Source organism: Chlamydotis macqueenii, chromosome 5, assembly GCF_036417535.1.
Source record: "Chlamydotis macqueenii isolate bChlMac1 chromosome 5, bChlMac1.mat, whole genome shotgun sequence".
Lineage (NCBI taxonomy): Eukaryota > Metazoa > Chordata > Aves > Otidiformes > Otididae > Chlamydotis > Chlamydotis macqueenii.
The window spans coordinates 57,454,573-57,475,410 of NC_141560.1; the positions used below are offsets into that span (position 1 = coordinate 57,454,573).

Sequence of the window (20,838 nt, forward strand, 5' to 3'; positions counted from 1 at the left end):
GGATTGACACTGGTGGCAAAGTGCATAGGGAAATATTTTAAGGGTGAAAAAAGGCTGGGTGAGCTGCAGAGGGAGAGGCAGACTGGAGGGAATCAGAACTTTCCCTGCCTCAGTGCTCCTGCCACATGCAGGCACCCGCTGCACGGATGAACATGGAGCTGCAGGATGAGCCCCGGAGTGAAATGCTGGTTTTGAACAACCATGTTTTCATTAAACGAAACCCACAATTTTCTATGCTTTCTACAGGGATGCCAAGACTTTTAAGTAAACACCTGATTCTTTTTAATAATACTAAAGCTATTCTCGAGGTCATTTTCATACTAGAATTGTCCATAAAAGCTTGGGTTGCATTAGCAGCATCTCTTTCCACCAGTATTTCCAGTGAGGGCTAAAATGAGCAGCAAGCCTCATCTGCCCGCCTGCAGCAGCACTTGATGGGAAGCACTTGGCAGGCATCGCTGTGGGGCTGCAGGGCCAGCAGCACCAGTGCCTTTCAGGACAACCTCTTGCTGATGACGGGATGTGATTGCCCTAGTGGCCACGTCCTCCCTGGTGCATGGTGTAGATGTACAATGCCATGGAAAACACACTTGTAGCGTGTGCCCTGGGTGGTCAGCAGCTTGGGTGTGGGGCAGGGCATCAGGATGCAGCTATATGTGACCTAAGGTCGGGCTGATGTATTGCATAACCTCCACAAGTGTCTGCCGCCTGCCATCCCAGCACTGACCTCATTAGACTACACAGGGAGAAATGATTTGCCCAAATGATCTTGCTTTGGCATGGCTTAGCGATAAGAAATGGTGCAAGCTATGTATATTTTGCAGTACTGAGAAAGAAAAGGAGCAACCCAACAACTTCTTGCTTACCTCAAAATATTTTTTTTTTTTTTGTTGCTATAAAGTTCATGCCAGGAAGCTCCAGCTGCCAGGCACTGCCCTGGCAAAGGGTGACATTTCTAGGAGGCTCACAGCCGGTGTCTCCAGGCCTGAAGGATGTGCAGCACAGTTCTGGGCAGCAGGGACGTCACCTAACAGATGCCAGCAGAAAGAGGCTGGGACCAATGGTGATGTCTGCCCTGGTCTTGCTGCAGAGGGGCAGGCAGCTCGCTGGCTGCACGCAGGGTTAGTGTGCAGGGCTGGCATGCTGTCCTGCTAGCCGTGCCTTGGACCAAGCCCAGACAGTCAGGGCAGGGCTGGCTGCAAAGTTTTGGAGGGCACCTCTGCAGCATGTGCTGTCTCCACCTGCTCCTCCTGCCACCCCTGCCTGGGCAGAAAGGCATTGTGCTGGGTCTGACGGGGCTCGTAGTGAAACACCAGTGTGCCCAAGGGGACAACCCAACCACCCACAACTTTCCACAACCCCATCTGTTCAAGTCTGCCAGGGGCAAACCTGAGCCCAGATCACAGGCTGGAACCATCATGCCTCCATTCTCCAGAGCACCTTCATTTTACAGCATACCCAAAGCCACTCACCTAGCCGAGCCCCCACAGATGGGCACAGTCGGACCGGCGGCTGGGAATCAGCCTTGTGTCCGAATGGCCTCCCACAGCCAGAAACTAACACTCGCAAAAGCCATCTCTATCTCCAGCAACGCCACATCCCACAGCCTAGAGTGGACCAGCCCTGGGCACTGAGTCATCAATGTCATCTAGTGCAACCACAGGTCATCCCCATCCCCCTCCTGGCCTCATGGCTACTGCAGCTCTGTGGGGCCACTGGAGAAAAGCCTTCCTGTCTGAGAGCTGCAGAGAGCCAGGAGCTGTGTCATTCTGGGAAGTGGCTTTTGAGCGATGTCTTGGAGGCTTTGCTCACGGTTCCCATCCCCCTAGCAATTTGGAAGTGAGGTGTGGAGCCCCCGCCATGATGGCAGAGAGAGGTCTGTGAGTTCTGGCATAGGGGTGGGGCTGGCACGGGAGCAGTCCCTAAAAGCCTGAGGAACCTGTTGGTGTTGCAAACGTCTGTGCCTGTATGTCTGCTGATTTCCATACTAAAGACATTTACTGTATACATTTGCCACCAGGGAAAACTACCGTCTACGACTCAGCTATATTACTGGAAGAGCAGCAGCGGTATTTGTGCTATGCTGGATATTGCATTTCCAGGACCTGCTGTCACGTTCCGATCTCGGATGAGAGGAAGGCCCCCTTGCGTTCTAGCCGACCTCAGATGAGTCTGGGAGGCTAGGGGCAGCTGGACCGACCTCTCACACACCGGAACGTGGTTTTGTTCGTATTCTCGGGAACAGAATTAAGACTCAAAACGGAGTCAAGTGCCAGGTAACTTTATTAACCCGACAAGAATTTTGTAAATGGAAGAGAAAGGAGAGAAATGAAAGAGGGAAAAGAGTTTCAGTTGTAATAACTACCACCACGGAGCTGCGGCATCCCGACAGTTCAGTTCGCTCGATGAGGGGGGTATGATTCGTCTGGTGTTGGTCATCTTGATGTCGGTTCCGTGGATGTGTATTCCAGCGAATGTGTATTCCGTTGAATGAATAAAGTGAAGAGGTGTTCCGTTGAATGAATGAAGTGAAGAAGTGATGAAAAATGTTCCCCTTTTGATGTTGGTTGTATTCATTGTATTTCAAGAGCTGGTTTTCCTAGCCGCACCCCTCACCTGGTGGTGATATGCATGCCCATCACCGGGTGATCCATTACCAGGTGATATGCATCTCTGGGTGCATGCCGTGAGGTAGGGCTAGATTTCTCGGAAGGAAGCCATTGTTCGGGTGGTGGTTTGAGGTTTCTACAATGTTGAGACAAATATTCAACACAGTCTCTCACACCTGCTCTATGGCTTTTGAAATCCCCCTTCCAACTCCTCACATCCCCCCCCACCAATTAGCAAAAATGTTGCATTGGGGCGATGGCTTCCTCCTCTGCGTGGCAATGCCACACTGAGAGACGCAGGCAAAACGGTGTGAGCCATCCCTTCTTGGCATTGGGAAGCACAGTTTGCAAGCCAATGACAGAGGGATGAAATGCAAATATGGCATTTCTTGTAAAGTAAATTAAGCTAACAACGAGGTAACAAACCGCTGTTAATATTAGATTAACTTGTTTGGCAAGATATGAAATTGGGTGAGCTGGATTGTTGATAGCGGAGTCCTCAATAGCGCTAATGCTGCTCAGGGAAGTATAACATCCCTTTGAAAGACAGAGGCACATACCGGAAAAAAAAAAAAAAAAAGACTGGAGGAAAAGCCAGAATCTCTGCAGTAATTACACCAGCATTAAAGATGAATGGAGAAGCAGCTTAGGATTTTGATTGCCTTTAAATACTGGCTTGTTTCTAATCTCAAAATCAGACTGTGCTATAATCAGCCATTAGCCCCAACTACAAAAAAAAAAAAAGGGGAGGAAAGATCCTAGATTTTAACATTTGTAGTATGAACTTAAAATACCCCTTTGATCTAAGATAAGGAGGCAAATGGCAGATAATTCAGAAGTTAAAGCCAGTTGCATGTGGTTGGCAACGGCTGGGCCGACTTTGGGAGCAATGGGGACTTGGGCAGAGGGATCACTGGCAGCTGTGTCCTCAACACAGGGACTGAGGCACAAGCTTAAATGTCATATGATATGCCAGTGGTCACTAAACTGATTAAGCAGTGGTTATCTTTAGCAGTAAAAAAGCTATCTGCTAATATGAAACAATTAGAGTCTAAAATGTCATTTACTCTGCTGTGATTCCTTGAATGAATATTTATGCCAAGTGATGACTATAACACCATCAAAAGGTTTCAGTGCTCTGCTCCGAAGAGTGGAAATGATTATTCAACAGCAGGTCTGCACTCCAGCACTTGTTTCTATTAAGCATATTTGCAGCGTTCAGACAAAAATTCATTATTGCATTGTCCTCCTGGGATTTTTATTTTTAAAGAACTCCTACTTCCAATGCTCTCTGGGGCGTGGGCTGTGGCAGGTGAACCTCGTCTGCTGAGCAGACACAGAAAAGGGGATACAGATGCTGTACAATTTCTCCCCTTTTTTTTTTTTTTAATATAAGACAACTGGACATTTGCTGCACTCCATACAACAGCAAGAATTTGTGTCCTGTCCCAGGCCTTCCTCCCACCCACCCAGCTGCCAGACAGGGCTTTTGCATGAAACAGCATTGTGAAATTTCTTGTTAGGCATACGGAATTGGATCTACAGCCACGGTGACAAATCAAGAGGGCTGCCCATCAGAAATGAAGGCCCTGCATCCTGGCGAAGGAGCACTGTCTGTGTTTCACAACAAGGGCAAGTGCAGGGAGGCAACAAGATGCCTGGAGTACCATCGCATGTGAGTCACGGCCCAGGGTGTAACTAAGCCCCTGTCCACCAGACAGAAGGGTGTTTGGACAAGGTGCAAGTGGGCCCAGGCTGCTTAGCAGTAGCGAGGGAGGGCTCCAGACTGATCTGTGTCAGGGACTGCTGAGCAAATCAAAAATATGTTGGCATCCAAGCAGCACGCTTCTGGCCCTTGTAGCTCATGTGTGCGACTGGAAGGGAAGTCGTGCCTTCCCAGTGACAGCTGATGCTGACTCAACCTCCCACCACGCTCCAGCTGCAGTTTGCAGGGATCAGTGCCTGCCTTGCCCTGGAGGCAGGGGTTCTCCTTCATGCAGATTCACTCTCTCATAACAGACCACCCTGAGGTTTACCTCCGCAGGAGGAGAGACCCATGTTGTTCTGGTAACATTCCCATATGGCTGCTGGACCTCTGTGTGTACCCTGCTCCCACATTGCCAACCGTGTTTCATCCTTCACTCCAGGTGTCCTCTACACTACATCGCCATGCTGCCAGTACCATCAAGATGGCAGCCACTGAGACTAGGCCTTACCATAGCTGTTTCAACTTACTGGTTATTTTGTCCCATTTACCAGTCCATGACCTATTTTTTTTCTCCAAGTTCCTGGGCTGTCTTCTGCTGGGTTTGCTCACTCAGCCTGCTGCATTGCCACATATCAAAAAACCCCCACCAAACCACCCCTATCCCCAGACGCATCCAAACGTGGCCAGCTGATACACCTCCCCAGCAGAGCTGGCGTGGGAACTCATGTACACAGCAAGACATGGCTCACACCAACCAAGCACCATTTTGAATCCCAGTAGACTGGGATTTCCTGCACAAGCAATCTTCTCCTCCAGCCTCTGGGCTGACATCTCTGCAGCTTTGCCAGTGATGTCTGAGAAATCTGGCAGCTGTGGACCTATTAGCATTAGCCAAGCAGCTCTGAAAAGTGACACTTTCTTCCTCCCTTTCTTCTGAAGCAAGGAGACCACCTAAATCAAGAAAAAAAAAATGCCTTCTAGAAGATTTAAGTACCAGTCACTGAAGGACTTTTTTGATTTTAAAACTGGTGCCAAAACTCTCCTTAAGAATCTGAACTAAAGCTGAATATCCCCCTAGCTTGCTTGGTGAGGAGATTTGGTTTGGTTTGGGTTGACTGCTCCCATCCTCACTATGGGACAACACTCGCACACTGCCATTGTGTGTTAAATTACAGCAAACCCCACGGGCAAGGAGGTACCTGTCACTTTGGAGCACAGGAAAAGGCAGTGACAGGCTAGCAGCCTATTTCAAAACCAGGAAAAACATCTGGGCAACAAGCTGCTCCTTCAGTAGCCCCAGTGTGGCGCCTCCAATAGCCTCTACAAAAAAAAAGCATCACCTCTATAGTTTCTCAAAAGACAAAAAATCACCCCTCAACCCCAAAAGACACTAAAATGAAATAGTAATTAAAATGCCACCTATCCATAAGTGGCTATAGCTGGCTTTTTAATTGCTATTCCATTTTTTATGGGTAGAAAAGGGATGGGGTCACACATTTTATAATGGGTATCCAAACCCAAAACATTTGTTTATGAAGAAAAATCACTCATTCAGTCCATATGTCTGAGGTGGCTTCAGATGACAGGTAATATGTTGAAGCATGCAAAGTGCCTCTTGGTGTTTTGCTTCTGTTTAGACATTATTCAATACAGAGGTATATAAAAGCATTTCATGCAACAGGCAGAGCAGCCCCAAACTGGACTTTATGTTTGGTGACTGCAATTCAGAGAACACACACATGACCCAGGACCAGTAACTGATTAAGTCACCTCAGAAAAAAAACTGCTCGGTGTCTGTTTATTAGAGGAAAGCGGAGTAAACCAAAGAAAAAGCAATAAGACAAAATAAATAGAATTGTAGCCATCCTTTACAGCTACTGGTGCACTGTAATAAAGTGACACAGTTCAAAGAAATGTGCTTGGTACAGTCCAGTGGGTTGCACATGAATTGCATAACCTTCAAAATCATTGCACAAAGCATCACAGCAGGAACACAGTTCAGAGCTTTTCTACAGGAGATGCTTCAAATCTGATCGCTTTCGTTACATGGGAGGTCAAAGCACCTGGCACAGAGTAAGCAAAAAGGGCCACAGAAAGGGTTGCTATGTCAGCACCTGATCACGTTCAAACCCTGACATCAGCTCTCACACCAGCTCAGACCTGGAAAAGTGATGCCCCACAGGAAAATCCCACTACCTATCAAAGCCTTGAAATTAATATTCTGATCAATGCCTGGGCACCTGTTGGCAGGGCTGGAGAGAGAGAGCCAGTTCCTCGCAGCCCAGACTACAGACATGGTATCAGCCAGCCAACAAGCGCTCCTGGCCATGGAAATGCTCTAAATTCATGGAGGTGAAAAGTAAGATGCCTCTCAACCAGCAATTCAGCACTGCAAAACAGCATTGGTGGGACCTGGCCAGTGACACCGACTATCCCCAGCCACCACCTGCGCACAATTCTTTTCCTCCCATTGTACAGCGCAGCAGGGTTTTGGACACAAGTCTCCACACTGTTCAAGCAGAGAGGTCTAACTCTACAGCAGCATTTCTTCCCCCAGTTTGTGTGTGTGAACTCCTGCCTCTGTTTTTTATCCATGCAGCTTCTAGGTATCTGTGTATATATTTCTAACAGTCTGCTAAATAACAAGCACAGGCAATACAGTCTTTCACCGCATGGGGAACAAACCACAGCTAAGATGACCAGGCAACATTCATAATTTTTAATTCACACCAGTAATAAAATTGCATTACATTTTTCATAAAATAAATGTTCCAGTTTATATACAGAAAACAGACTGTACAGAGCCCTCCCCCAGACCCCAAAAACTCACAAACATACAGGCAATGCAGTGCTCAGCTAAGCAGGCACAACTGTACATCTAAAATTGTAACTGCTTTGTGTTTGGGGGGAAAAGTACTACAATGTATATAGTCCTCTCTGGACCAAGAATTAAAAAATATTGCAGGCAAGCTGACAGGCGCTTTTGCTACTCGCACAGCCAAGCACCCATCCCACAGTGCTTCCGCGAAGCAGGGTTTGTTATTGAACCTGAGACTCGAAGCTCCCGTTCAGCTGCCCTTCCTCATAGTCCATCTGACATAAGATCATATTGTTCTTCAGGAAAAATTTGTCTCCCACGCAGAATCTGGAAGATAAAAAGAATTAACTGCTGTGAGTATGAACAGAGGTTAAACGGGGGGATTTGAGGCAGTTTGGGTCTGAAGGCAACTCTGGGGATCAGAGTTTGATTTCCAGCTCTGCTGGTGGCATGGGACCCTGGGAAGCCTGCATGCTTCTCCCCTGCTCTCCTTCCCCACACACACCCCGGGGTTTTGCCATCCTTTTTCCTAGTGCTCAGCTCCCAGGCCATGATTGTACAAAGCAGCTCGGGGAGCAGGTCCCAGTCTCTGCAAGGTCCCATGCCAGTGGCCAGAGGAGGCTGGGAGCAATGAAGGGATTTGTCCCTGCAGCAGAGAAGAGGTGTCAACTCTACAACTGGGAAATCAAACAGGCAATATTACACAGATTATTTGGAGTTTTGGCTAGTATCCACATTTTCATGGTTCCCTGGGGTGCGGCAGTATTTACACTAATTTCCAGGCACGGACTGGCTATTAAGTCCTTCCTCATCCCCTTGTGTACAGTGGAACAATAAATAGAAATTTCCTGGTGGCTGGACTCCTAACCTTTATCTTCATTGAGCAAAAGGCACTGCTCTCTATATACCATGTAAATTGTTCTGTTTATATTGAATTTGACAGAGAGGCTTGTGATATTTAACAATTTTATTTGACCTTTAAGGTCAAAAAAGTTCCACATATAAGATCTAAGAGGTGTGAATTGACAACCAATAGCTTTTTCCACCCTGCCTGCTCTCTCAAGAATCGGAAGCTTATCCTTACTTCTTAAGATAACAAATAATGCTCTTTGCACCCAGTTCAGGGGCTGGGCTTTGTCCATCACAGCAACAGGGCCTTTGACAGACCCGAATGCACAGCTGCATCTCCCTTCCCCAAGTGCTTGAGTCCTAAATCAGCCTCAGGACCCTAAAGCAGAGAGTCACTCTGGCCCCTGCATGGAAAGGCAGCTCTGAAGTGACAGGAAGGGTTAGGTACCATCCTCTGGAAAAGCAGAATATTTATTGGGCTTTGAAAGAAGATAACAGCAATGATCCTGTCCTCAGGAGACTTAGCAGGTCTCAAATGCCCATTTCCTCTGCAGCCAGGCAGAGCTTTGGCAAAGAGGTTATCTACTCTTTGTCTAAAATACTTCTAGATTTGTAACTCAGGCAGCTTCATGCAGAACATCTCCATAAAACTGAATATTTTGTGCTCAAAAACAGGAGTGTTCATTTTAGAGCTCCTTTATAGGTCCAACATAAGAACAAATAAGCTGATTCATTTGCCAAGCTGGTACAGAGAAAACTGGGCACTGGTTCTCACTTTGTAGGATTTCACTGGACACTTTCCATCTTCTTCCCTCTGCAGCATGTGCATTACTAGTTCTGAAATGCAACCGTTTTTGTATATTAAAAAGCTAAAAATTAATCTCAATTTAAATTAAGAGCTTTTATGCAAATATCTGTTCTCCACATACTCCTTATATCGCCTTCCCCACCGGTAGGTTTACTCACTGTAAATAACAGACAGCTGCTTGGTTTTTGCTACTTATCCCTACCTTAAGTACAATATAAATCTCCAGGAAGATAAATGTAAAAACTACTTTTGCCACCAGCGTTGCCAGCAGCTGTCTTCTTGCCAAACCTGGTTTGGGTCTAGAGGAGCCAAAGGAGTAGTGGGAGAACTAGGGAGTTGGGGAGATGTGCGTATGAGCACACAGGAACTAAAAATGGACAGCAGGGGTACCCTGAGACCCTATGAAGTTCTGGGAGAAGGGCTTGATTCACTGGAAAGGCGACTATTTCTTTCTACCTGCCAGTCCTGCAAACTCAGCAGTAAACTGGGATCTCTTCAGCTGATACATCACAACTAGAGATAGAGGATTTAACAGAGCAACTCCAGATGCAGTTTCACATGTCCCAGCCTGCAGCTCTCTTCAGAGCGAGTCACAGGACTGCATCACCAGCCCCCATGCTCAGAGCAAGTCTGTCACAGAGCCCGTCTGGCTGATTGAGTTCCAGCCCGGAGCAGTGAGAAACAGGAGCTGAACCTACCCTGCCATTTCTAGAGTGGTTTTCTTCTGAGCAAAACCACGTTTTAGATAACGGCAACCCAAGCAGCTGGATTCCCTACACCCCTTGTAATACTGATCTATTAGCCAGTTATAGTGGTGACCACCTTTTACTCAGTATTGTGACAAGCCGTGTCACCTTATAACAGTTTAAAGCACAGCAGGCTGAGTAGCATCGTAGGGCTTACTGCAAACCTGATGTTTTGGAGAATGAAGCTAATGAAAACACTGCACACTAAGCAAAAATATTAGAGATTTTGCACTGATGGATTTAACACTCTACACATAGACACAGTCTACCTATAGAAGGGCATGTAAGCTGGAAGTGAACACGAGAAAGGTCTTAATAATCAAATCTTTTCATTGCTGGAGAACAAGGTGGAAATTCAGATGGAGTTTCTGATTCAGAACTAGTCTTGGTACCCACCTCTGAAATTTTGACTTAGAGTTACTTAAACACTGTTCTTGGTTCAGCTTCCAGTGCTGTCTGTCTACCCTTTTGGGCCAAAATCTCTAGAGCATAACTCTTCTTGTAGCCTTCTGATCTCAGCCAAAAGTAACAATCTACATGTAGCTCTACCTTGTCTACTAAGCCAATCTTTTAGAAAAACTCAGCTCCCCCCAAACTGGGGAAATCTTTTGTGCATCAAAGCATGCCTTTGCCAGAATGGGGGATTACCTGTGCTTTCCTGCCAGGCAGGGACAGTGTGTGGAGGTTATTTTAGGGGCAGAGTAGGACAGCACTTTGCACTGAATGCACTACCAGCAATCGTGGAGGGAAGAGAGGGAGGGAAGTGCTCTGGAGTCTTTGTAATAAAGGGTGATGTTTAAAAGCAATTCCTGAAAATGAAAACTAGGCAGGACTACGCTGTTCTATGAGAAGCTCATGTAGCGGTTTGGTGACAAACACTCATCCTGCAGGCTCCACGGCCAACCCAGCACTCCTGGCCACGCAGCCCAGAGCTGTGACTTGCCTCTGCCACAACGCGCACGCTGCCGGCGGCGAACCGAGGCCGCCCCAGGGGCCCACCCGGGAGCGACGAACTGTGGCCCGGGCCGCCCAACGACCGAAGGCGGCTTCCGCAAGGGAGCCACCGCCGACGGCCACTAGATGTCGCCGCCGCCTCGGCCGGGGCCACTGCCGGTGTTAAGGGGGGTTTCCCGCCCGGGCCAGGCCGCCGCTGCCGCCCCTCAGGCAACCCAGTCAGGCCACTTGAGCCACCGGCCCCTCGCCCGAGTCTCCTCTTGCACCCTCTGGCTCCAGCCAGCCCTAAACCCACTCACTCCTTGTGAACTAAGCTACTGTCAAAGGGCAAGGAAGGAGAACCAGGCCCCGGTTTCACGGTCTCCGAGGTTTAGCAGAGAAGGTGGCAGGGGTTTGAATCCACACACCATCTATGGCTGCTTCGCTACAGATCCCACCGGGGCCTTGATTCTAGGGTGAGTGATTAATTTTTTAAGTCAGCCTTTTCTACAGAATTAGGTTCTCCATCTTCCTACAAGTTCTGTCATCCCTCTTACACCTTCAAACGGGATGAAGCATTGCCTCCTGGTTTCACCTTTGGGAAATACAACCACAGGAACCCCAGCACAGCGCTTGGGCCCTGGGCAGTCACTACAGCCTGACTAAACAAGCAGTAATAACAACAAGCACTTTCAGGCCTGTCTTGGACAGGGATGAATGGATGCAGCAGAAGGCGACACTATCACATCTGCCTCTGTGGGCTTCCACTCTGCCTGCTATCATCAACAAACGGAGCGCTGGGAAGATTTTTCACAGCCCTCCCAAATTCCACTGGCTACAGGTAGCCCAAGAGAAAACTTTATGCATGACCCTTTACTATACTCCTTGACAAGCATAACCCACTGGGTAAAACCCAGCAGAAATATACAAGCCTCACTCAAAATTAGACCACCAAGATCCCCTTTTAATTACACAATAACTAAAGGGATTTGTTCCTGGTGCTGGAAAAGGGCTTATCTAGAGTATTTTTCTCCTTCCTATCCCTTATTTTTTCTCCTCCTTCTTTGCTGTCACCAGCTTTGAGTCTGTCAGAAACCTTATTTAAGTAAAATAATGTAAGTTTGCCAAAGGAGGTCCAGGGTCCATCATCTGTGTTCTGCAAAGAGGGTAGATCCTGAAAGGATGCTGAAGCAGTTTGTTTTATTCGGCAGCAGCCCTGCCATGTACAACTGCAGCCAGATCTGCAGTGCGCGTGCCCCTCCTTGCCCCTCCAACTCCCAACAGCTCCAAGGGGATTTGCAGTAAAGGGGCTACAGGTACTTAAACGCATCAGCCAGGTCAGTCCAATAAACCAGCCCAAGCTACGCCCACAGGCTGTGAGCCCCGGACAGGTAGCGTGGATCAAACATTTTGCCTATTTTGTGGGCAAAGGTATAAATTAGTTTGTATTTGCGTGTATAAAAACTGTGTCCTCACCGCTGGTTGCAGAGCTGACAGGCAAAGCAGTCCAAATGGTAAACATTATCTCTGGCCCTCATCACCATCTCAAAGGCAGGGATCAGTTTACTGCAGGCAGCACAATTCCCGGTGGTACCAAAGAGCCTGCCAAAGAAGCACAATCATTAGAAGCCATTTTAATTAAATGGTGGAAGGACTAATTAAGTGTAATTAGCAGTATCAAATACTGTATTGCACCAATAAACAGAAATTGCAGTCTCCATTTTGCTGACCAACCAGTGTGTGGGAACTTAGGATAAAACTGCCTGGTGAGCAGGCCCCGATTGTAGAGATGAAACTTCATTTAGTTTGTGAGCCTAGGGCTAATTTGCTGTCTAATGGAGAAAAGCATTAAACACTTAGAGTACTATTTTGGGGCTCACAAAATTTCAGTCAAAAACTATCTCCCTCTCTGCAGCGGTGGGGTAGATGCTCAGAGTTGCTCGTCCTCCTCTGTGTGTGCTTGCCCTGCCTACACTTGGCCACAAGCTAAGAGAGGGACAGGCTGACAGCCTACCGCAGCAAGATGCAGAAGACCTTCAAACTTTGCCAACCCTTGCAGACAATGCTATAATATAGCTCAGGAAGAACCTCACTTACCTGCTGTTTAAAACGAAAAAGCACAATTTCTCTCGTGATCTGTACAGCAGCATTTTGCAAGGCATTTCGGAGAGCAAGCCCTCCTTCCTGGCTGTGCCCCCCTCCTCCCACCTCCATGTCCCTCCTGGGAGACAGCTAAGCCCTTCCACTGAGGCCCAAACAGCATGCTCAGCCGTTCCACTTCAGCTCCCTCGTCCTCGAGGACAGCCCTTCAGCACTCGAAGCTTTGCCATTTTCATCTTGGCTTTCACTATCTGTCTCCCCAGATGTCTGCTGCTGTTAGAGGTCCCACCGGGGGACTCAACCATGACTGCAGCATCCTTTCCCCAGCCCCCTTCTCCAATATGTCCCTGCAGACCCCTGCGTGCACCAGGGGCAGTACGCCACTGTGACATTAAAGCCACACAAACCAACTGGGGCATGAATCAACTGGCCAGTAAAAACAAGTTTCACCCAAGACTGTGGTCAATATGCATGTGGTTAGTTACTTTGCTTAGGAGATGATATAAATCATATTCTTGGGGCGATGAGCCCCAAGACATAAGATTCCTCCTGACCATTAGCTCTGCACATGCAACGCATCACTACCTGCAGACAGATTTGGGCTCACATTTTGTTTCAAGCCATTGGTTCTGGCTGATTCCACAACAGGCAGACGAAAAGCATCAGGAAAATCTATAACCAATTTCTAAACCTGCAATTTGCCAAGCTAATCAATACTAATTATTGCTGGCTAGGAACTGTGAATTAAAACACCCAGCAATGTTACAGAAACCTCCACACAACTCTCCCACCCTCATACAGCATCATGTTACCAAAATCAGCTTGCTCTTCAGCTATATAAAAAGGCTACCCTTATTTTTCATTAAGAAGTGGTATTAGCAGTCTTTTTCGTTATGTCTGGCTGGAAAACCCCAAGACTTCCTATGAAGAAACAGCACTATGTTTTCCCTAAAAGTTAAACAACACAAACCAAACGGAAACACTCGTGCAGGACAGAAAAATCGCAATGGGAGTACCAAAATTTCTTCCCCTAAGACTCCCATCTTATGGGGGCTGAAAGGCTGAAAAAAATGCCAGCTATATAGTTTGCACTGGCAAACTCAGACCATGTAAACAGTAACGGCACAGCCCCCTTCTCCCTGTAAGCTGACTCTAGCTTGCTTCTGCAGGCAGGCGGGGAGGCAGCTGAGCGCAGTGCTTGGCTGCCTAAAAGCCAATAGACTAGACTGAAAAAATGTGGCATTGAAAAGCATACAGGTCTCTACCCTGAAACACTCTGGCTCTCATTCAGCACCCACTCGCAAATCACCATTAATACAGACATCCCTCCCTCCCCCAACGTAGCTGCCCCCTTCTATGGTACTTCACTTGGGCATAGCAAAACCTGACAGCTTTTGCTGGAGTTTTGCCATTTTCTGTAAAACCAGACATCTGTTTTTAGAGTGCCCAAGTCACAGCAAACTCAAAAAATTAGTCCTATACGTTAGGCAGGGGAACTGGAAGGTTAATCCTAGATTTGTTCTCTGCCCAGCACTGCTACATGCAGAAGTATAAAATATCCATTATTCATTAGCATCACAGTTGTGTGAAGCTCAATCTAGATTAAACAAAATAAAGGGGCCCCAGACAGCACCATTTGCATTGTTAAGCAGGTGCTTTTCTTCAGCCTTCAAATAGGAGACTTTTCTAAATGGAAATTATGGGGAAATTTGGACAGATGTTCACTTAACTATTTAAACAGTTAGCTTAAGAAACATGAAAAATGTATTTGGCATCGTATTCACCGTTCTCCTTTCAGGGATTTTGGGGGTTAAACCAATTGTTAAACAGCTTTAAACTGGTTGCATAAGATCTGAAGCTTATGTTTTGTCCAGCTGAAATCTTGTTGCCTTCTAATGTCTACACAAATGTAGCTTCCAGCTAGTCAGCATGCTAATCTTTTTCTCTTCTATCAAGTTTCACAGTCCTCCATACCCTCCCTTTCCCAACAGATGAACATTTCAGACTTACTCTACCACTTCCTAATTTTAATCTGCTTTTCAGGGAGTCATTTAGACCCCTGTATATTCACCATGCTTCTAAAAATACACTGTAACCTGTAGTTCAGTGGACATTACTTTTTTTTTTTAATCTGCTAGAAGAAAAAGCAAAATAAACATAGACTTTTACCTTTTTTGTTAGCTTGTAAAAAACCTGTCACCTCTGATACCTACTTTTCCAGAAGCTACTTGAGCTGAAACTTTCTGAGGTGGGGAGCTTAGCATTATTGAAGGAGGGACAGAAGACAAGGAGCAGGAGGAAAAGCTTCCACCCCAAGCCCCATCTGTGTTTAAATTTAAAATAACATGAACAAACACATAAACAAACTGTTCTGCATTCTGTCCCCAAGACACCTTCATAACAGATGCAATAATCTCTTGCACATTCACACACACAAAGTTGAAGTGCATTAGAAAAATCTATGAGAAGATGCTCAGCATCTACTTACCAGCTTGGAGCTATTGGCATTAAAGAAGCTGGAAATACAGAAAGTTTCAGTTTGGAGTTGTTTTGCTTCTTCTAAAAGAAATATTTTTTTTCATCTCCCTTTAACATTAAAAGGCAACAATTTTTAAGTACAGATTTATTCCCCTTTATGTAACAGGAAGACTTAGCCAGCTTCTAAATAAGCATAGACCATGCAGATTTAAAATTTAGCACAATTAAACTTTTACCCTGTGGTAGTAATTATGTTTAATGGCTCTTAGCCTGAACTTAACCATGTCTATTGTTGTCAGCCAGTGTAAAAGTAGGAGTTTGTCCAAGGACAAATTTTCTGTAGTTTATAGGCACACTAAAAACCGCACTACGCACTGTTCTCATTGGCCATTGATATCAATGTGTATAGTAAAAATTAAAGCTAATTGGCACACAGGAGCAGCAGTGAATGCAAATAAATTAATAGGAAAAGAAGGGAGTGCTCCTGGAAGTGGTAGGCAACTGTCAAAGGATGCTTTTTATGTACTCTTGTCTGGGCTAGAGTAGGCTTCCGCATGATGATCCAGACCTCACCAGCTCCATGAAAACACCTGAAGTTAATTCAAACTATAGTCAAGTCAACAGCACTCAGCAATTTTTTTTGGGGAAAAAAGAATGGTAAAGGGTCCTTACCGTAGGGAAAGCAGGAAGAAACTTCTCCTATGAATATATTAAGTTTAGCACCTTTTAACAGGCTTTTTTCTTCCTCCAACCAAAATGTGCAGGGTGGCTAAACTGAGAATCTGACTGCCTATTGTCACCACTAGAAACAACAATCTGTTTCAGTCATTGCCTACAAGGAGAGAGTCTCCATTTCTTCTTCTCTCTCTAGCCTAGTGTCTGACTAGCTAGTAGCTTGCAATCAATAAAGAGGGAGAAAATATTCCCCCCACAGAAAGAGTGAAAATTTTGAAACTGTTGACTTCACAGGAGACAAAAAAAAGAGGAAACAGGACAGGCACATCTAAATAATGAGTGGCACAGAAAGGATAGGTTGGGAGTGTCAATTGGATTTTTTAAAACAACACAAGAACAGGACAACTTCAAAAATAAACAGTTGAGTTGAAAGTGATAAATCCCCAAAACAAGAGGCTTTGTCAACACTGAAAAATAAAAATTCTGACTTGAAAGAGGACTAAACATTTATCTACAGGTAAATATCTACATTTGTAGATATAGTGTATAGGTACATGTTTCTCTATATATTTCTATATCCATATTATCTGAATATACAAGTTTCTGAAGAGCTATCGAGCCCCACGCTCATTTCCTCCCCAGGTAGTAGGTGAAACAGTTTTCCCATACGCCTTCCCTGTATGCCTGCTGCCATTTATTTCCTAGCTCCATTAGGACTTGCTGTAGAACAAGACTTGCTTTACATACCTGAAACTCATCATCCTAAAAAGAAAAGATTTTTTTTCCCCTATCATTTGAAACAAACCCAACAACTGGTCTTCCAGTGAGGATGGCTCTTAACAGCTTGCAATCAGTCATTTTCCAATCTTTGGATATTAGAAATATGCTGAGCTACAAGTCTGATTTGATCAAAGTACTGAACATGCCAATAGCTGCAGGGAAAGCTTGAACATCACTTAAAAAGACAAAAAGACTAAGCTTAAAAGCAACTTTAGACTCAAGGCTCCCAACTTCCCTGTAATCAGCCTTTGTCTAATATTCAGAGAAAGCCTTAGTGATCGGCATTTCAGCATGGTAAATAAATTTATTAGCTAAATAAATATTTACTTATTTAGCTGTATAGGTGCACTCTCCATTCCAGGACACCGTTGTCAGTGCTGCAGTGGGAATTCACATCAGCTGAAGGAAAGCAAATGCATTTTGATACTAATGAAGTTGGTCAAGCTGTCCTGTCATGAAGCCTTCAAGTTCAATTCCAAAGAATTTACATCTTGCATGCCAAAGGGCTTGGCATTCATGGATAGTACAGCAGGAGGAGTTGAACCAGTGTGGTACAAAAAGCCCTCTGCTCAGGTGACTAGTTCAGAGTAATCATTGCTAGTTCAGAGATTACTGGTCATAATCTTCAAAGTTGCTCAAGGGCATCTGTTTTCAGTTCAAGAACACATCTGAATGTTCACTTATGTCTACTGTTTTAGTCTCTCCCTTCATACTTTCAGTACATATTTACAGTGGGGTTGAGACTCCTAGCAGGTAGGAGAAGTCCAAGTCCAAGTCTTCCTCCCCTGCCTCAGCATTCTTTATAGTAAAAATGAAGCTGTGGACCTTAAAATGCATCTTTGTTGTCTCTGGCACTGTTGAGCACATGCGCAACAACGTCCTCTTAGGGGAGTTTAAAAAACAGCAATCAGAAAACTGAAAGGCTGAAAGTGCTAGAGACATGCTAGTATACCACAGCTGGGAAGAATTACTCCCATAAGCTTTCCTCCTCGCTAAGAGCTCGTGGAGAAGAAAAAAAAAAAGGGAATAAAAGTAAGTGAACAAATCAAGCATTGCTTGTTTATTCTGAAAGGCATGGGCTGTGAGAAACTCCTAGACTAGTCACTACGAAAAAAAAAAAAAAATCTGCTTTAATGTCACAAAGCACAGTCATGTTGCCAAGTCACATTGTATTTTGAACCTAATTAATCCTTCTTAATCTGTATAGATACCAAGCGTAGAAGTGAGGATATCCTACATAGCATGCAAGATGCTCCCTGTTGCAACATACGAACAGCACTTAAATTTTGCAACATTTTTAGGCTCTGAGCAGACACCATTTGTTCAGCCACACTGCATTTATACCTCTCCTTCCCACACTGAATGTGTCCTTTGAAAAGCAGGCAGGGTATGCTCTCAGTGCGTGCGTGCACACTACACTCCTCTGGTGGAAAAAAAATCCCAAAGACTCTCCTTTGCTGCTTCAAAAGTGTTGCAGCTTCTGCAGGCTGAAGCTACAATCTGAGTATTTGTGATGTCTCTGGTAGCTTAACTTAAATGCTGCTAGTTTCGGCATGCACTTCTCAGTTCCTGAAGACTCGTGCTTCCACGTCCAACTGTGGTTTAACTGTTTGGCTTAGGGCCTTTGTTATCGACTTGGGGAAGCCCACTTGAAGGAGGGTATTTGCCTGTGTCCTCCTCTGCCAGAAAGCAAGGCGTTCATGTTTCTGCAGGATTGCTTTTCATACCCCACAACAAAATTAACCCTGTACTTTTGCAGGATACAGCACACTTCATCTAAAGGGTTCCCAAAGCAATTCACTAACAGAACGAGCCCGCTGGGGCATTCAGAGCAGAGCAAAAACAAGTATCCAACAACTGGAAACACCAGTACCAGACAGTTGTCTCATCTGGACTAGGAGTTGCCCAGGATAGAGTTCAAGCCTTCATGATACAAACAGTGTTGAGGGTCACCAGTGGCAGGGAATGGCGGTCCTGCCAGGATGTCTCTGTCCCTCACACAGGGTGCGCAGGGCTGCTCCACCCACCAGAGGCACCGATGCCATGCTCAGGTTGCAGCACCAATGTTGTGCAGAGGTTGCGGCACTGATCAGAACACGTGGGAAGCCGGGTGAAAAGAATTTCCATGAAATCCACTACAAACAGTATCAGGGCTTCCTGGAAAGTCCTTCTCTTTTACTAATTTGCCATCACTTTTTAATGCAGGCTTCGAGCTTTCTTTGGAGTCTAATTAAGGCCCCAATCAGTTTAAATGATGAAAAACTTTCCCAACACCAGCATATCAAACACGCAGAAGTGACAGTTCTGCTCTTGTCAAAGCGAGCCTGACTCTCCTTTACTTGTGTGAGGGCACCACGCTGAGTAAAAAGAAAAAAATCACGTTCTTCATCAGCACTTCACAGTGAAATTTAAGTTGTCAGTTCCTCCTGGGAAACCCTGATGCAACACCCAAACTATCCCTGTGAACTGAAGCTTGGTGAATGTTTAATTATGCCTAGGAACAAACATACATTTCTGTGTGGGGGCTGTGAGGAGCCATCCGAGCTGCACACTAAGCTTCTCTGACCCAGAAGCAGTTTCTTCAATAGCATTTGCTTATCAAAAATAATTAGAGGTAGGAATGCTGGAACTGTGATTATAAAACAAATGGTAAATCCATTTGCTCAGATGAAATGTATCGAAAGATACATCTAGACACAGCTGGAGACCGAGATGATACCGCAGGGATAACATCTCGAGATCCAATTTCATCTTTCATGATTAAAAAATGAGCAAGAAAGTGTTTTATGAAATGTGAAGGTTAACAAATGTTCCCTCACAAGCAGTGACGACAGTTTATCTTTTGAAACAAATGATGAGGATATGGTCTGCCAGCAGCTCCTGAAATACATCTGAAAGATTTCTTCTAAAAACGCACTGAGGACCAGTGCACACAGCTGGCGGACCAGTGCATGCAGCCGGCCATGCTGCGAACACCTCGGACAAAGTCAGCTCCAAAGCAATACCAATGCAGCAGGACAGGAGGCAGCCGTGCTCCTATTCCCAGCGCTCTGGCGCTCTGCTCCACACCAATTGCAAGAGTCCAGAAGGAGAGCTGCTTTTCACCAACAACTGCAGAAGAGGGGTGCTCGACAACACCTGCCTGGAGGAGGGGTGGCACAAGCAGGGGCCCAGACCTACAAATTAACAGCCGCCTCTGTTGAATTTCTGAGCCGGCCAGAATATTCCAGGAACCCTAGACATTACTGCCTCTGCAGCGAAGAAGCAAGCGGGAGCCTGGTGCTGGGTGGTAATGGCCGGGTCTTTGCAGCCCCAGGCGGGAATAAGCCTGCTGCATGCTCATAGATGGAGCCTGCTCAAGGGGAGGGGAAAAAAATCACGTCTCACCAAGTAATAAAACATGTATTCCCAAACTGGACACTTGGCTCACAGGCACATTCAAAGAAACATTGGTCTAGAAAGAGATTATAAGACACTATTTTTTTTCCCCTGGTCCTTACACAGCAATATTCCTTTTGGACATGAGATATAAAATACACATATATTTACATTTGTGGGTGCAAAATCAGTCTAGCTTTTAATTTTCCACATGATGGTTGACCTCCTAAATATCAGTGCAATAGTCACCCTGTTCTTATTCAAAGGCATACAGAGAAAGTGGCCAACAATAAATTCCTTTGACTGTCCTCGACGTAAAGTACTCCCTTTTTGGTGCGAGTACAGTGTGAAGTATGGAAACTTATTTTTAGGAATGAATTCTGCTAAAATTTGAATAGTAGAACAAATACCATGAGTTACTGAATGAGGAAAAAATATGTGCATAGAGGCTCTAAAACTATTAAAGGGAAGGAATTATATTTTGATAGGAATGGGTAACTCTCCAAGAAGAAAAATTCAAATTACCAGGAGTGAACAGACAGTAGAGAAGATGGTGATAGCAACTTTAGTTCCTTCTATTAATAGAAGTAATAGTTAAAATTGAGAGAGAAAGAAATATTATGTGTAGAAAGCAACACAAGAAGCTTTAAAGTTAAAAAAAAAAAAAAAAAGTAATACTTCCGTAAAATACAAGACTGCATAGCAATGCCCTTATTCTTATCCTAGGACCCTGAAAGAGTTCCTTAGCATCTGGAGAAGAGAACCGAGGAGTGTGGCAGACACCCCCCCGCCTCCCCCAAGGTATAGATCTCAATTTACTTATTAGCGAGAACACAAAACATCAAAGCTGTAAAGCTGGCTAAACAACTGAACACTAATTAACCAACTGTGTTACAGAACTAATGTTATTCCTTCCTACTTCACTCTTCATCAAATTTCCTGGGATATGACAATGA

The 20,838-nt window shown here is 45.4% G+C and overlaps 1 protein-coding gene across 3 annotated transcripts in view; it reads right to left on the reverse strand.

Moving 5' to 3' along the window:
• Positions 1-7,022: 7,022 nt before the first annotated feature.
• The window catches only part of LMO1 (LIM domain only 1), a 62,756-nt gene continuing 48,940 nt past the window's right edge, over positions 7,023-20,838 (reverse strand). For all 3 annotated transcript variants that reach the window (XM_086748815.1, XM_086748814.1, XM_086748817.1), the window contains exons 3-4: positions 11,948-12,073; positions 7,023-7,462 (exon numbers count right to left, since the gene is read on the reverse strand). In XM_086748815.1, the coding sequence (XP_086604941.1) occupies positions 7,357-7,462; positions 11,948-12,073 (232 nt within the window). In that variant the 3' untranslated portion in view covers positions 7,023-7,356. The remainder of the gene's footprint in view (positions 7,463-11,947; positions 12,074-20,838) is intronic.